Source organism: Rhamphochromis longiceps, linkage group LG13 (assembly GCF_057381845.1).
Source record: "Rhamphochromis longiceps isolate RC_006_pf linkage group LG13, R_longiceps_female_GT1.1, whole genome shotgun sequence".
NCBI lineage: Eukaryota > Metazoa > Chordata > Actinopteri > Cichliformes > Cichlidae > Rhamphochromis > Rhamphochromis longiceps.
Window position 1 is genome coordinate 4,539,573 of NC_140569.1, and position 18,647 is coordinate 4,558,219.

Sequence of the window (18,647 nt, forward strand, 5' to 3'; positions counted from 1 at the left end):
TTCAGACTTCCATGTTAAAAAGCTCAACTTTAGATCAGCTATAACAGGTATCTATCCATTCATTGTCTGCCGCTTATCCTTTTCAGGTTGCGAGGAGGGGCTGGAGCCTATCCCAGCTGTCTTGGGGCCAAGAGGCCCAGGTCGCCAGTCTGAATGTGAGTGCAAAGACATTCGCATTCACATTCACACCTATGGGCAATTTAGAGTTTCCAATTAACCTATCCCCATTGCACAACTCCCACCACTGCATGTCTTTGGAGGAAGCCCAGGGAGAATATCCAAACTCCACACAGAAAGACCGCGACCTGATGGTGGAATTGAACTCGGCACCTTCTTCAGTGCTAACCACGGTGCCACCGTGCTGCCATATAACAGGTAAAAACAGGTTAAAAAAAGTGTGGTGGTCTCTGTAGGTAGTTTGGTCCTTCATGAGAGGGTCACTTCTTTTATAACTCACCAGCTAAATTTCAAACATGAGGAATGTTTTGCTATTCTTGTCTGCTGGAGCAGTTGTTCTCAAACATTTCACAATGAGTACCACCTCATAAAATATATGGCCAGTACCACCCTTATGACCGACATTAAAGTACAGTAGTATAGGCCTATTTAACACAATATACAGTTTACACAAGACAATTTTAAATCTGACATGATGTTTTTTATTTTAACTGTCATAAACAGGATGTGACAAGTGGTGGTAATAACAACCGTAGTGCATTAAAACATTCACAGCAGGTGGGATATCTGGTCTTTAAGTGATGAACCATGCTTTCGGGTCCAAAATACTCTGCGTTTGTTAAGGCTGTTGTGTTTTTAACATGTTTCAATGCTTGTTCTACTGAATCTAAACAAGCCCCTTGAAAAAAAAGAAAAGAAACGCAGCACATCATTATATGCTAAGCTAGCCCAACTTCAGTAAGACGTAAGAACGTCACTGCTGGTTAGTTTTCTGTCTTCATTTATATTTATGTTGTATATTTATAAATGAATGTTGTATATGTTGTATATTTACATTTATGTTGGAAGTGATAGCAGAGCTGTACATTTTAATTTTTCTGAAATTCCTCAGTCAGATCATGGTATATTATTTAGTCGCATTAAAGAAAAACAACTTCCTGCATGCCACTAGAGGGAGCTCATGCACCTCCAGTGGTACACGTACCGCAGTTTCGGAATGAGTGTGCTAGAGGATTCTAGCTGCTCACAAAGTCCTGGTCTTCATATCTTTGGTTTCATGATGCTCCAAACGGTCTCAGTCGGTGAAAGGTCAGGACTTCAGGCAGGTCATTTCAGCACCTGGACTTTTCGAAGTCAGGTTGTTACAATAAAGTCAGATGTGGTTTCTGAAATATGAAAGGCCTTCCCTGAAAAAGGCATAGAATCGGAGATGATGTTGCTCTTAAACCTTTATATACCTTTCTGTACTGGAGGCACTTTTCCAGATGTTGTTCCAGATTGGCAAGCTGCCAATTCCAAAGCCATTATTGTTCCTTGCATCCAGAGATTTCTACAGATTCTCTGACACGTTTGGTAACATTGTGTACTGGGGGCCTCTGGATGTCTGGAGTTTTGATCTCCTCCATACCTGCTTCATGCCCTGGAGGACGGGGCTGTGGCCCCCCCACACCCTCTAGCAGATTATTACATGAAGGAACCTTTAAAAAAAACAAAAAACAAGCGCGTCCATGCTCACAGGTGTACACACGGGTGATCACACCCACAAACTACACCCTTTTTGGCTCCTACCTCAAAGCACACTGTGTTCTGTTGATCTTATGTGCTGCACAATAATGTTTAATATTTAGTATTTACTGTCATATTCCCATATATCATTGTGATGTTGTTTATTCTATTACTCTTGTTCTCTTCTGCTTGCTTTCTTTTTTCTTTCTCAGCAGGTGATCCAGGTGATCGATATATGCATTTTTTTTTCTCTGCTCATTCTGTTGGTTTTTGTTTTTTGCCCTTCTCCCCCGTCCCTCTTCTCAGCTGTTTCTCTTTCCCTCTTTCTTTCTCCCCTTCTTTCCCCCAGTCAAGTCTGTCCCGTATTCAGTAAGTGAAAATAAAATAAACAATAAAAGGTGAATCAAATGGACCATTACGGCAAGGCTGGGATGGTCAATTTGGTAAAGTAAATCCGTTGGGCATCTTTCTTTGCCTTTAGACAACAATTCTGATGGCAAAAGAGCCAAACGGGACAGGCAAAAAAAAACACCCCCCCCCCCCCCCCCCCCAAAAAAAAAAAACAAACAAACCATTGTGTACTGTGGATGAGGAGATGTTCAAAGTCATTATTTTCCATTAAGAAACACTATTATGACATTTTTTGCAATTTATAAATGCAGGTTTGTTGCAGATTGGAGAACCCCTGCCCATCTTTACTTCTGACAAACTGTGTCTCTCTAAGATGCTCTTTTTATACCCATCATGTTACTGACCTGTTAATTAACCTTATTAGATGCAAAATGTTCATCCTGCTCTTTCGTTTTAACACTGGTTACTTTTTCAGCCTTTTGTTGCCAACATCTATCATATGTGTTGCTGGCATAGAATTTAAAATGAGCTAATATTTTACAGAAAATAGTACATCAGTTTAAACATTTGATATGTTTTCTATGTTCTGTTGTGAATACAGAAATCATTTCATTCTGTTTTTCTTTTACATAGTGTTCCAACTTTTTTTGGAATTGCGATTGTACATATTAGGAAAGGCACTGACACACACACATACACTCTTTCCTATAGTGATTACCCAGCCCACAGCCCACTGTCGCTATAAGGATTAGCTCTTCTGTCACCATCCAGGATCTTGTGCTTTAAAGAGGGAAACAGCCTGAATTACAGCCAAGCTGACAGTATGCACTTCATAGCTCCTATTTCACTGTCTCAGACTCTCTGTATATATCTCTGACTTGATCCAGTTCAAACCACCTTCGGGAGCAAAGTCTCATTGCTCTATATTTAAGTGTGCTTGTTATCTAGATGTGTAGCTATCCATGCTGCAGGAGTTTGTGTAAGGATAGGAGGGCATATGGCTGGAAGAGTAAAGAAAGAGATGTTGACACGCAAGCATTTAAAACAGACACGCACGCACACACACACACACACACACACACACACACACACACACACACACACACACACACACACACACACACACACACACACACACACTCACACACTATCTATCCATAAAAATGCAAACAAACACTGTCAGTGAACTGGCATGCAGTTCAGATGAGGTCTGATGGGCTTGGCTGGGCTGGCAGTCGAGTGCTTTGGGAGGATCAAACTATAGCTCTTATCTCTCTGGCCTGATGGTCTAACCTCTATTCCCTGCCATCAGTCGCACACATACACACTCAGGCACACACTCAAACACACTCTCAGGCACACACACACAAACAGGCACTGTACTGATTGTGTTAACTACCTCACTTTTAGCCACCTGACTGAATACAGCTGAAGTAGCTAAACTGCAGCAGAGAGCATAAATCTGTGCATCTGTTAAGGGAAAAGAGACGTCTTTCTGCAGGCACTCGTAGGCAGTTTCTGTGTTAGAAACAAAAAAACTGCACCCCGCCTGCATAGGTGTCCGGCTTGTAGCATGAAGAGGAATTGTATTCCAATAAATCATCTGCTTAAACTCAGACTTTGAATCATAAATGATTTTATGGATTCATTAAAAACAAATGTAGTTATACTGTATATAAAAGCAGTGCTATGAGTAATTGCTCTTACAAAGTCTGATTCTGCGAGCCTTGGGTATTAGTGATTCATGTGCCTTAGGACATGCAGTACTGAAATGATCAGCTAATGCTTGCAAGCTTGATCATAAACCTCGTAAATAAGAGGTCCATATCACCACCATCTCCCCATGTACTCTGGCATCACTGTTTGAAGACATGCATGTGTGACTGACACAGAAACAACAATTCTTCAATTCCTGGACTCCACGTGCTCTATCTCCAGCCTCGGTGGTGCTCGTCTCATATTGTGAGAGTGCACCTTGTACAGTTCTGTCTCTCTGTTATAGGATCCACAGTGGATCCTACTACATGACAATATCTCCCCCCGAGCTGTTGTCCTGGCTCTTCCTTGCCATAGCATGTGTGTGTATATATAGTATATATTGCATATATTATATATAATGTTCCCCCCCCCCACACACCATCTTCGTTGAGGAGCATGTCAGGTTACATTTCACTGTGTGTTATACTTTGCATGTGACGAATACAGAACCTTGAACCTTAGCTGTGAAACGTTTAAGATTTTGGAGTTAAAGATTTTGATGGCATATGGTGAACAAGGCATTGTTGCCAAAGAAAAATAAAGAGAAATATGAATTCTTTACAGCACATGGTTAAATGTAGTCTTTGCATACACCTAATTAAACTTTAAATGCATTTTGACTCTAATGAAGAGAGGTGATAAACTCTCTAAATCTTTGAGTAATAAAAAGAAAGTCAATCAAGTTTTTCTAATCAAATAAACGCCCTCATTTCTATTACTTTGCTGCTTCTCATGACTAGCACAATGTGAAGTTATGCAGCAAGCGACCTTCAGTTGCTAGGAAAACCATTTAAAGATGTTCAGAGAGGAGCAGAGACGTCTCCATTAAATTAGTTTTTCCCTCTCTTCTGTTGTATAATTGCTTATGCTCAGATGTACATTGTGCTGAAGTACCTGCATGCCAAAAGTAATTACAGTTTTCTCAAGGTGCAGTAATAACTCTTATAGAAGTGTCAGTTAAATGGAAATGCCTGTTTGTCATCAGGCCATGACTTACTGCTCTTTGAACCTCCAAAGCTTTGCCGTTTTTTTTTTAAAATTTTGAAACATTTCATAAATGTTGTAAAAACTGGTATTTGATGCAGAGTCCAGTTGCATGGCTCCGATAAGAAGTCAAATTTACACAGTGCTGTCAGACTTTAACCTGATAACAGCTCACAGTGAAGCTAGCAATCAGACAAATGAAGAAATCCACGTTTTTTTTCTGCCTCCACATTCCAAGCCATTAGCACTTTCTATGGGTAAAGAAATTATAGTTGGACATTCGTGTCAAACAGCCAAAACTTCAGAGAAAAATAGAAAAGAACCTTTTTGAGGGTTTAGTTGGAACATAAGCCTTCAAATAAACAAAAGGAACAAAGAATTAAAGCAAGCTGGATATAGACAATTTTTTTCTATGTGTGAATTAGATTTAGCCATGCCATTCAGGCATTTATTAAAAGAAAAAATGGAAAAGGATCCCCATTGTGAGAAATTTGAAAAGTGCACGCTGAAAGAGTTCAAATTTCTTTGAATTTAGTCTAATGAATCAGACCTCTCAGGAGCGCTGGTCATGTGTACGGGAAAGTGTCGTGGAGAGACACGAGGCTAACAAAAAATACTGCATGTTTGGTTGTCGTTAACATTGTTAAGGGTTTTCATGTTGAGTGTTTTCATGCGTGTTGTCCGAGCTCAGGCTCAAAGCAGCCTGTGAAACAGTCATGAAAAGGTGCTGTGCTGACTGTCATGCAAAAAAGCGACTTTATAAGTAAATTTATTTTTAGAATAGTTATAAACAGAAGTAAGTTTTATGTTGGGAGCACATAGACAAAGCAGGGATGCATCACCATGGCAACCAAAAAACAGTGCTTGAAAAGAATTGGAGTTATTGTAGTTTTAAGTAGACCTAACCCAGTAGTTTTAAAACAGCTACATCTTACTCCCTAATGCAGTTTGAATTAATAACACAATAAAAAAGAAACACAAACGATGTGTGAAAATCTTTGAAGTGTGTGACTTGAACTGTTAAACTGGAGTCTCTGCTGCAAACTGCAAAATGATTTCCACCAACAACAAAACCACCAAATGTGGATTCCCCCCCCCCCCCCCCCCCCCCCCTTTTTAGAATGTGGGAAATATGTCAGTGTGATTCATACACATGAGAATCTGTGTCTGGAAACACAAAGTAATAGATTACAGGTCATGGTTGGTTCATATGTACTACAGTTAGACTAGCAAAACTCTAAAAGCAGGTCATCATTTCCTTGTTTTAGAGATTCTGATGGCTTTAAAGCCACGTTGAAGAAGAAGATGTGTATCTTACTTCTTCTGTGCAAAGTTCAAGATTTAGTTCACTTTAATAATTAAGTTGCATTTATTCCTGAGTCTGATATACTTTATTTAAAATGGGTTTGATATTAAATTTTCGATTCTATTTCATTTTGGTAGGTTTTATATAAGTTTGCAGTTGTGTCACACGAATTTGAATGAATCCCGACACATTCCCATCCACATGGCGCTTTTCTCCGCCTGAAAAACAAATTCCTGTGCTTTCCCACAGTGGTGAACATTTTTCTGAGGGTTGTTGGCTTAATTTATAAAAATGGCTGTAGCTGTCCATCTACAGCCAGGAAACGGCACTGCATTTTAAAACATTTTGGTATTCAGTGCACAGAAAACCAGGAGCTCCACAAAATAAAGTGCTTCATGAATGCTGATCCCAGATGTCTTCAAGCTGGTGAAGTTGTGAAAAGGTCAAAAGTAACACTGCCAGTGTAAACCCTCAGAGTGATGTTATCCAGCATGCATCTACGGGCAGGTTGCTGTCTTTCAAGCAATCAATCAAAACAACAGTTATTTTGGAAAAGTCTTTACCAGAATTGCAACCATTGTTTTTATACTTTGTGACACCAGAGACATTTGGCTGTAACTTCATACAGAGATTCAAAAGCTTCCAATTCATAGGATACAACATAGAGACATTTATTTCTTGTTTCAATACCAAAACCATGTGGTTGTCCCTCCCATCAGCCCCAGAAAGCAGCATTGTTCATTAATAACCAAAAAAATGGAAAACAAAACAAACATCCACTCCCGTAGAGCCCCGTAGCCCACTGTCCTTCTCAGTCCTTCTGTTCATTCGTTCAAGCAACCAAATAATAATTCACAGGCGAGCGTGTGTGCATATGAGTGTGAAAATATAATTTGTAATAAAAACAAAAATAATCTAGACTGGTTTCCAACACTGGCCAAACTGGAGTCAGTATCTCCACAATCTGCCCTCCCAAATCCGAGTGGCTCCAAATGAAACCCTAGTTTTTCCTTGTCTCGTCCCTCGTGGCTTCCCAGCACAGACACACACACGCGCACACACAAAGCTGGGGAGTTTTTGTTTTGCGTCGTAAATCCTCAAAGTGTTTTTGATTACCACAGACGGCTGCGTTGTAATTCTTGGCTGGGTAACAGTTTTTCAAAAGGCAAAGGGGGGTGAAATTGGTGTGGTGGCTCCTTTTTCTCGTTGGTCGTTTTTGATTCCGCGCAGGCTCGCAGAATCCGATTCACGACTCGCGGACGTGCGGCGGGACATTAATGGAGTTCTTCATCGAGCCAGAACCAAAATGTGAGAATACAAAACCAAGAGAACGAAAAAAACAAACAAAAATAGTTACATCATTCCTGTGTTCTTCAACTTTACTTGGTCACTTTTGAATTCCATATATTTATATCCATATATATTTATATATATATATTTATATATTCTTTTTACAATTAAAAACACCATGGATCTGACAGACTATTTGGTTTCTTTTTGTCTAAGTAGAAGTGTTTCTCTTGTTTGGTAAATAAATGCATGTGAATATTTTTTTTTTCTTTTTCCATACTGTCAGTCGGTGTAAAGGCGGCCACTCGAGAAGTGTTTGTATGCTCGTGTACATACAGTATGCATATCATCAGCACATTTCGGATTATCCATGATATTACATTTTTCTTTTTTGTTTTTTAATTCAGCATTTTCATTCTCATCCCACAGATGCAGAACACCAGAGTCTGTCAAACAGTGTAAAACAGTAAGTGAATGTCCTAAATCGTGCCCTCTCATTGGCCGGTTTGGCCCAGGTCTCTGTGTGATAGGCTGGGGCTGAGTAGCTGGGTCTGCGTGGGTCCGTTACAGCTCAGCGCCCCGGCACTTCCTCCGTTAACGTTCAGGAAGCAAACAGTTTCTCTGGCTTCCACCAGTGCAACCGTTGAGGTGCCGGTGAAGACTCCGCCCCCCTCCTGCTTCCTGTGAGCCAGCGCCAACGCCCTGAGTTGCTCCTGTGCCTCTTCGAGCAGCAGGGCCACCTCATCCTGCTGCCGTCCAATGGCAGACGAGCAGGAAGATGAAAACAACGGGGCGTGCGCTGCCTTTTCATTCTTCTCCTCCTTGCAAGGCATGGCCCCACAGGTGACTGACATCGTTGTGGTCGCTGGGGTGGTTTGCATGCAAGACACCTCATTGTCATGGTGACACTGCACAGATGGAATGATGGGAATAGAGCAGGAGCGGAACGGGGGAGGTGGGGAGTGGCTTTGACGGCGTCCCGGCCTTCTCAGGCTGCGAGTGGTGGGATTGGGTTCAGATGGAGGACACAGATGTGCGCGTACCTCCACGCAGCCGCTCCAAGGCGATGGCGACAATGCCTGCATCGCAGGAGCTTGCATATGTAGGAAGGTGTCATCACACTGGTTCTCTCCCTGCACTTGGACACTAGAGAAGAAGGAAAATGGGGAATGAAGACAAACAAGACAGAGACAAAAAAGGAAAAGGAAAGGAGTGAAGGTTATTCAGCTGGATAAAAACTTCCACACTTCACTTGGAGAAGTCATCGTGTCTCGGGTGTGTTTTCAACTCAATCGCTTTTTCAAACTCCCACGTTGAAGCCCTGACAGAATACACACAGGCGCAGCTCTCCGCCCTCTGCCATCTCACAGGCTAACCACGGATGCGGAGGTGGAAGAAGATGAGTCTGACATTTTTCTTTCATCTCTTTATATCCAAGTCTGCACACACGCACTCAAAAAAACCCTCAACTCCTTTACATAAGTAAGGAGGTAACAGAGAGTTCATTTTTTAATTATTGATTTTAATGACTGTGTTTGTGTTGGAGAGTGTGTGTTTAAGGTGGCGAGCTTTTCTCAAGGACAACTGAGGCAGTCACATCATGTGTGCTAATTTTTCCTCCTTAAAAAAAGCAGAAAGTGGTTTTCGGTCAAGATCGTTCACTTTGAAAAGCTTTTGTGCACATAAAGTGCAAAACAGCACTCACGTTTTTAAATCAGCACCATAATACTCAGTGCCTGCTTCTCCTTCCTCACCCCTCAGATTTGAATGTTTTCACAAATCTGACTTGTGCTGCTTTACCTGTCAACATCCCGTGTATAGTACTGTATGTTCAAATGGCGCTGCTGGGTAAATCAGTATTTCAGTCCATTTCCATTTCTGTGCTCTACTGATTTAGTCTGTCTGTTCCCGTTAGCCTTAGCTTGTTTGTCCTCGTGCTCAGCCTAGCCAAATTATACCTTTCATTGTGTGCCCGCTACTCTTTCACAATCAGTGGCGGCATTTACATGAACACAAGAAACCAGGTTACAGGCAGAGATCGGCTCACGGAGTAAAAAACACTGCTGTCTGGAGTGTTATTTATTTATTTGTTGTCAGAGCATTCAAAGTAAAAGGTGCGGTGAGACAGCAACGTAACAGGAGCCACTGCTTTTACCTTCCTCACAGTGAGAATACAGAACAGTTTTAACTTTGGGGTGTGAAAGCTGACTGCCAAAAGAGACCGAAACCATCAGTATTTGTGTCATTTTCAAGTCTGGCTTGATGCAAAGATGCACTGCTGTCACTTATCCTGTTGCACTGCTCCAACAGCAATACTGATGAACATTTGCTAATACACAGACATATAAAAGGCTCATTGCATTTTCATATTCATGTGAAGCAGGTTCGATGCAAGGTTATAGATGCGTGAGACGTTTTTGGAAGAGAGGGAAAGGAAGACGGAGATACCACTGTCGTTTGGAGTGCCCCAAAATTTGGTTGCTGCAAAGACAAAGTTGATATTGGGCTGATACAACTCTTGGTAATAGTTAGGAAAGGCTTATGATTGAAGATATTAAAATAAAATCATGATTATTTGTGATAATTGTGATTTGTGATTCACCTGTGATTGCTAACTGAAGCTCTGGCACAGAACTCACAGAGATCAGTCCACAAACATGACTTACACCCTTATATGTTTGTAAATGCTGGCACTGGGTGGAAATCATGAACTTTGAAGTAGAAACCGATTGCTAGCTTACAGTTACATGGTGAAAAAATGAAACCTAACTAATATTTAGTCAGCAATAAGGTGCAAAAAGATGGATCTAAGCACCAGAGAATGTTGGACGTCTTTGAAGGTGTAAGTTTGACACTTTGGCTGTCACCCTGTCCATATGCTAATGCACATACCTGCTATAGTTGGTAAATAACTCTATACATTACAAGGCAAAACATCCTGCTGTAAAAGCTAATACTTGGGTGTAATAACTGAGAGCATAAACATGTTAGCAAAATATTTACTGACACCACAAATCGAGTAAGAAGTAGGGTCATTTTCTCACAGACTTGTACGCAATCTTTTTGCAATCAGAGGATTTGTTTGTCTTCTTTATATAGACATAAAAATCTCGCTTATGCAGAAAGCGGGCACTAACCTGCCTGTATCAGCTCAATAAAGGCAATAACTGCTTATTAAACCACTACTGTTATTCCACACTTTTATCTCCATTGTAACTTTAGCCTCTACTTTCTTTGTGTCAATTATGGCGAGCGTCTGTATGGAAAATGAATAAAAGTGTGGAGAAGTCAGATTTTTTGTGCAACAGTATAGGCACTTGGGTCTTGTTATTCTGTCTTTCTTGAACATAAACGCTTTCGTCCTCTTTCCAGGACTGACCATTCCCCTCAGCATTATCAGTGTTTAAATTCAGCTGTAATCAAGAGCAGAGCTTCATTATCTTTGTGTAATAATTCATAATCCTTTGCCAAGCCAAGCCTTTATTGCCATGTTCAGATTAAACTTGGGGTCCCTCTTCCTTATGATACCCTCATCACACACGCTTCTGCTCTCCATCAAAGTGTGCAAAAATAGCGGTGGGTGGAGAAGGTGCCTTTTCAGACTCAAAGGAAATCGCATCCTTGTTTTATCTCCGCAGTGTTTTTCCGAGACATGAAAACCTCTCCGAAAACGACAGCGGAGGTTTAGTGGGCCCACAGAGAGGATCCTGCAAGCGATAAGAGAGGATGATGCGAGGGTGCTAATTCCCAAGATAACATTCACAGACAAATCTCTCTTTTGATGGGCTGAAACACAATCAGATTGCAAAAGTCTATGAAGCACAGTTCAAATATAGACCCCGGAGCGAAGCGGCAGCAGCTACGGGGGAATTACAGAGAGATTGTGTGCAAGTGAGGTGAGATAAGTGACCAGCCTTTTATCTTTAATGGGAGCTCATTACATGTACAAGTGTTAACAGTCATTTTCATTAATCTATTGCCCTACAGATCATTTCTTAATATATCCCTTGTTTCTGTTGATAAATTCAGAATACGATCCCTTTTGTTAAACGACGCAGTCATCTTACAACACTGAGAAACGTACAAAGAAGGAGCATGCGTGCATTTTATTTGCAGGTAGGTGTGCACGCCTACTCATCAAGACTTAAAAAAGCAGTGTTTTCTCTAATTGAAGGTTGTGCATATACGACAAATCGAGAGGAGGGGAAATCCAGCATGTCCCACAGAAAAAGAAAACAAATAAATTCATGCAACTTCTCTCCGTCATCCATTTTGTTGAGATAACACTAGGTTTCCCAGAGAGGTGTGAAAAGAAACGAGCAGCCTTTCTTTAAAACATTTCCAAACTGTCACATTGTCTTCTCTTTCATGACTTTTTACTTCTTTGCTGCCGTTTTCTTAAAGGTTACTGCATTTAAAAAAAACAAACTACTTGTATCCCGAAGCTTATGCCTCTCTATCTCACTCAGACTCTAAGCAGCAATGGCCAAATGTCTCCATGGCAACCCAGACAACCGTATTATGGGAGAGCGATGCTGCTGTCTGTCGGTCCACCTGCTCTTATGTGAAATCTTACATTAGGTGGCGAGTAAGCGAGTAGGTGAGCGAGTGCGTGCAGGTCAGTGACTCAGTCTGAATACATGCGTTTGAGCATGTGAGTACTAAGTGTGAGACTGAGTAAGCGAGTAAGCATGACCTCCTGTATATTTTGCACAACCTGCTCACGTGTTCGTACCCGAACTATGTGGGATTTTCATGCAGCATCTGTGAAAGCATGCATGAGTGTGCGTTTCCATGACAGGGAGTTGGAATGCAGTGCAGTGGAGCGCACGGATATTCTCTGGACAAGGGCAGAAGGATTTGAGCCAAGTTTGAGCACCAAAGGGTACGTAAGCTCTTAGTTTGTTTTTCTGCACATGAACATTGGACTACTTCGAAAAAATCAACCCAGGATATTTCCCCAGTTATCCTTTCCTCATGACCAGAGATGGGCAGTTCCTGTAATCCGATTACTTTTTTCAAGTAACGAGTAAAGTAAGGGATTACTATTGCAAAAACGGTAATTAGATTACCGTTACTTTCCTGTAGGAACGCTGCGTTACTGAGTTACTCAAACCGTGATTTTTTTGCGAGAATGTCTCACGACAGTGACGTAAACGAGTGTGACGTTCGTGACAAGAGCTGTGTGCAGATCAACAATGGATAATATATCGAGTGCAGGAGTGCGCTACCACGTAATGGGAAACTCACAGAGAAACTCGCGGACTCTTCCACTGACCGCTGCGGCTCACCTGCACCAGGGTAAACCTCCGCCTGCCCCACTCCTGCTTTACAGGTGAAAATAGAGCAAAAGGACCGCTAGTCTTTGACTTTATTTATTTTCTGCTGTGTTTTACTTGCATCTATTTGAAAGACTGAGTGTAAAAACAAAAAAATATTTTATTTATGTGCTGGAATGTGCAGAAAATAGGTTTAAATGTTAAACTAATTTCTTCCAGTCAGAGAATGTTGCACATAATGTAATTTTTGCTTGATGCATAAAGTTAAAAGATTAAAACTAATAAAACAAGTTAAAAAAAGAGACTTTTCCATTTGATTACATTTTGTATGATGGATTATGCAGAAAAAGTAGAATTGGGCTGAAAGATCTATCGCTTTATCACCTCTTCAGGTTGTAAATCGTGTTTTTAAAAAGTAACTCAGTAACTAAGTAACCGATTACTTTTGAAAATAAGTAATCAGTAAAGTAATGGGATTACTTTTTTTGGGGGGGAGTAATCAGTAATTAGTTACTGATTACTTTTTTCAAGTAACTTGACCAACACTGCTCATGACACTACAGTAAGTACTTTGTGTGATTTAGGTGATGAACTGCCTGCAAAGAGCATGCAGGAGACACATAAATGGCAAATGTAGATTGGCCGGTATCAGTGGATTCAGACATTATGTGGGCTTTGTCTTTAACCTGCCAGTACTATTGTACACACTAACATATATATGAAAGGGAGAGCTACAGCATCTTCTATATGTGCAGCAAATGCACTCGGATTCTTCTTCTTTCAGCTCCTCTGGCTCTATCTCACCTTATCCCCTAGCATCCTCTTCTGGTCCTGCTTCCCCATTCAAATATTATGCCCCATACTCTGATGTTGGCCCGCCTAAACTAATGCTTAACTCAATTTAAGCTTAAACGTAGATCCAGCAGAATGCACATCACAACCAGTGGGAGCCCTTTGATAACCAAGATAAACTTGAAGCTGATGAAATTTGGACCAATCCAAGTCTGGTTTGCCAGGGTTTGTTTCTCACAGACTGCTTGGGCTAAAAAGAGGAATTATTTGGCCCAATCAGAGAGTCCTTACCAGGCTTACCAGAGCTACCACAGAAGCCTTGAGCTAACATATGAGCTGATTGGTTTGTGATCAGAGAACACTTGAGCTCATGTGGGCACTTTTGTTCTGACCAGACAGTTACTTCACTTTAAATCTAGGACGCCACTGATTAATCTGCTGACTGAGCACGTAATGGTTAATTTTAAAGGGGATTCCAGTACAGCCATATCCAGGCTGAGAGCTCTTACTGTGTTATCTGTTGTTGTTGAAGAATGTAGATAATTTTAAAAAATGGTAATAAAAATGGTTTAAGATTGCACTTCAGCAAATGCAATGGCTCTCTAGCATGCATCAACAGTCTCTTCAAACGTGTTCGGTTATTAAGACCTGGACTATAAATCTTGGTCCTTGCATATTGTTTATAAAGCTGAATTCTCTGTAAAATATCCTGTTACAAGTTTCTGGTTATGTAGCAGATCTGTACAATTTGTTTAAAGTCATCTTGTAAGTTCGGAAAATGTTGAACACAATAAAGGAAAACTGGTTGTAAAATGAAGACTTCATAGCCTAACCAAACTGGGTCAGTTGTCTTGTTTTAGCCATCAGTATATCAATCCACAGCTAGCTGAAATAGTTCTGGTGGTTATTACGGTGGGTTTGCTGCATTCCTTCAATTAAACAACTGAATTCTATAAGAATAACTATGATTATTTACATTAATTTAACAAAAAAGTAACTGATTCCGTTAAATTCGTGTTTGACATTTTCATTTCTGGTGGTGGACTTTAGGATTTGCAGGAAACACTTGAGTTGACCCGAGAGCCATTTGAATGGGACATTTGATTAAGGACACACTTATGCAGCTCAACAGTCGCTCTTTAGCGATGTTCATGCAAATGATGTGTAAATAAAGCTTCAGGAGCAGGGGGAGCTCACCTCCAATGCACATCACTGAATTTTTATACGCTGTTATATGAGTGAGAGCTTTTTGTCCAGCTGTGTCCATCTCCTCTGCCTCTTTATTTTAGTATGCATGTAGGTCATGCAGAGATTAATCCTGAGCTGGGACTGTTGGGACCTGAATGCCTGAAGTGAAGCTTGCCAGTCCAGGTGGGTAAAGCAGTGACTCATGATTCCCCCCTCAAAAAAAATGGGTCAGAGCACAGCATCTTTCACACCGAATAAATTTCTGCTAATCATTCGCTCTGGCTGCTAAGCACATACAGTTTCATCTGAGACATGTAACACAGGAGGGTTACATTTGAAATCTGTGATTTACCTGACAGAGTACGACAAGATGCAGATGTCCAGTCTGAATCTAGTCCTTAAAAGCACGGACCAGGTGAAATGTTTCCCTTGAACTTGTGCCACAGTGCTGCAGACCACGACATAATGTGATCTCGTTTTTATCTTTTCTCAGCAGAGTGGAAACAAAATGGATGAAGGGGAGAAAAGTACAAAAAAGAAAGAAAATGCTGGCTTTTAAAAATATAAAAACAGAATTGACTTTGAAATATTCGCTCTTGAAAACTGTCTGTCTGTAGCACGGCTGCATTTTTCAGTTAATGATTTTTTTATTGAAATGACTCAGCATTTGGAAGATACAGAATGAAAGAAATCTAAAAAAAAACCTCCAAACAAACCCAAGAATGAGGTGTCAATAAAATCTCCAGCCATCCTCGATCTTGAAGCAATCCTTACACCTAAAACCTGTCATACTCTACAGGCCTCAGTTCATGACGGTACAATTAGAAGACAAGTGAACATGCTTGTTTTAAAGGGCTGACAGGAGAAACCTCTCTCTAAAGAACACAGCAGCACATGTGTGTCTGAACTAACCGCAAGACTCGTGGAACAATGTCCTTTGGAAAGATGGGACTAAAGTGGAAATGTCTGGCCATAATGCACTGTGCATCGTCTGGAGAAAACTAAACACAGTTTAACTCAAAACATCTTTTATATTTTAGATTCTTCAAAAAAGCCACGCTTTGCTTTGATTACTGCTTTGCACACTCTTGGCATTCTCTCGATGAGCTTCAAGGATTTTCCAGAGATGCTGAGCACTTGGCCCTTTTGCCTTCACTCTGCTCATCCCAAACCATCTCCACTGGGTTTAGGTCAGGTGACTGTGCAGGCCAGGCCTTCTGGTGTAGTACTCCATCACTCTCCTTCATTGTCCTGTTGAAGAATAAACGATGGTCCAACTAAGCAGGATGGGATGGCATGTTGCTGCAGGATGCTGTGGTAGCCATGCTGGTTCAGTGCGTCTTCAAGTTTTGAATAAATCCCCAAGAGTGTCACCAGCAAAGCATCCCCACAAGATCACACCTCCCCCTCCATGCTTCACGGTAGGAACCATGCATGCAGAGACTATCCCTTCACCTTTTCTGCACTGCGAAAAGACATGGCGGGTGGAATCAGAGATCTCAAATTTGGACTCATCAGACCAAAGCACAGATTTCCACTGGTTTAATGTCCATTCTTTCTGTTTCTTGGCCCAGACTAATCTCTTCTGTTTGTTGCTTTTCCTTAGTAGTGGTTTCCTGCAGCTATCTGACCATAAAGCTGTATTTGTGCAGTTTCCTCTGAACAGTTGATGTAGAGATGTGTCTGGATCTCTGTTTGGCATTATCTGTAATTTCTGACGCTGGTGACTCGGATTAATTTATCTTCAGCAGCAGAGGTGACTCTTGGTCTTCCTTTCCTGGGGCGTCCTCGTGTGAGCCAGTTTTGTCATAGCGCTTGATGGTTTTTGTGACTGCACTTGGGGAATTTACTGTAGTTTAGTTCAGTTCTTATAGTAATGATGGACTGCTGTCGTTTCTCTTTACTTAGCTGATTGGCTCTTGCCATAACAGTTGTCAAATAGGGCTGTCAGCTGTGTACCAACCTGACTTGTGACAACACAACTGCTGGTCCCAACCCCATTTAGAAGGCAATAATTTCCACAAATGAACCCTGACAAGGCACACCTGTGATGTGAAACGATTTCAGGTGACATCATCATGAAGCTTACTGAGAGAAGGCCAAAGCTGGCCAGTGCTACTTTGAAGAATATAAATTATAAAACATATATGGAGTTATCATTTTTTTCTTTGCTACATAACTCCATATATCTTGCATATATTTGATGTCTTCAGTATGTACCTCCAACTTTTAGTAATAAAATTAAAGAAAAACCATTAAATGTGAAGGTGTGTTCAAACGTTTGACTGGTAGTGTCTATATATATATTTATTCTTTTATGTGGATTAACATTTTTCATTTGCAGGTATCTACCTTCAGTAAATTCTTACCCTCTTTGTGCTTCTGCTTCCTTCTCAGATGAATCCACTTCCTGAAGGTGCTGGTAGGCGGGGCCAGAATACTTGGAAACTCCAATTGGGTTTAATCTTCCTTTGGGTATGGGTGGAGTCCGGCGAGGAGCTGACCAATGGGCTGCCCGCATTCTCTGGTCAGGGCTGTGAGACAGGGAACTGCTTCTGAGGAAGATAAAAGAAGTTAAATTAATTTAAAAAGAGTATTTGTGCTGTTTAATTAGATTTTTGCAGTTACGTGTGCTGGCATGTTACTCTGTAATGTTATGCTAGCAGTGCACATTGATTCTTACAGCTCTGTTTTGATCACGGCTCATTTTAAATTTGCTTCTTTCAGCTGGCGTGTTGCTAATGCTCATTTCCAGCTCTAGTTGCTAAATTGGTAACCCTAGAGTTTATTTATTTACTAGCTGCTCATATGTCAGTCAACTCTCATTTGCCATTGCTTTAAGTACTTGTCTTGAACTTGGGAAAAGTTTAACTTAAAACTTGCCTACTTCAGCTTACTAGCAGCGAGTTCATCCATTGGTCCTAGCAGAACATCCATGTACAGTATTGCTTTGCAGCAAGCTCTTGCTCTTCTGGCCCAGAAACACCTTTCTATGTTTCTTGCTCTCTCTTGTTCACCTCATAAGTGAAAAAGCCAGGACACGTTCTCTTGCTTCTAACAGTCTTTCTGAGCACATTCATCATCTTTAACTTCATGTATATGCTGATTATGTCATGTGGCTCCACCCCCATTTGCTGGCTGAACCTTTAAATATTCACTGTTGATCACTACCAAAGCGCCGATCTTTATAGTTGTGTGATGAAAGTGTGAAAAGTGAGAATTAAAAATTGATAAAAAAAGCTCCCTGTGCTGAAGTTCCAGGGTCTCCAAAATGATTACTACAGAAGGTCATGTAGCAGAAAAAGGATATGTGCTCGGAGTTTCATCAGAAGAAAAAAGAGGAAAAAAACACCTTTGAAGAAACTTGCTTTACTCAAGAAGCAAATTCCCTCTTCATGCTGCTCTTGTATTTTGAGTTTAGCTTTAACGTTTTTTCTTTTTTTTGTCCAAACACCATTTCAAGCTTTCATTCATAAAACGCTGCAGTTTTAAAGGCTAGATTTTCCTCTAAAAATGGGCTTCTTGGCTGTAACAACTGGAAGCTTACAGTCAGACTTTTAATAGTGCTGGCAGAGTTTTCTATAAAGGCTTTTATGTGAGATAAATCCTGCAACACTGAATTAGTCTTGGGCTGTTTTTTTCCCAGCTATTTTAGACTGTGGTGTCCCAGAACACTCTGGGATCCCGACAATAGCCTCTAACTCTCTCCCTGAGCTGATGAGGTTGCAAAAAACAAACCCTGATTGGTTTCTAATAAAATCATTTGTGGTAAGAGGAACCAAGTAATGTTTTTCTTCACAGAGAACAACCACATATAGAGAAAAAGGAGGGAGGAAAGTCTTGCAGGAGTTTAGCCAAAAGGTTAGACAGGTGGACTTTGTGGTTGGAAGGTTGTCTGATCCTATTTCTGGTTTGTCTGGGAAAATCTCATCTCAACTACTGCTTGAATCCACTTGAAGAAAGGAGATTAACCTCCAGCTGCTCCTGGAGTTGCTTAGCAGTAACAGGTAGAAATC

The 18,647-nt window shown here is 40.9% G+C and overlaps 1 protein-coding gene across 1 annotated transcript in view; it reads right to left on the reverse strand.

The window, feature by feature from the left end:
* Nucleotides 1-7,628: 7,628 nt before the first annotated feature.
* The window catches only part of nrg3a (neuregulin 3a), a 356,064-nt gene continuing 345,045 nt past the window's right edge, over nt 7,629-18,647 (reverse strand). Inside the window, exons 9-10 of the mRNA XM_085427252.1 lie at nt 17,001-17,186; nt 7,629-8,518 (exon numbers count right to left, since the gene is read on the reverse strand). Of these exons, the coding sequence (XP_085283378.1) occupies nt 7,867-8,518; nt 17,001-17,186 (838 nt within the window). The 3' untranslated portion in view covers nt 7,629-7,866. The remainder of the gene's footprint in view (nt 8,519-17,000; nt 17,187-18,647) is intronic.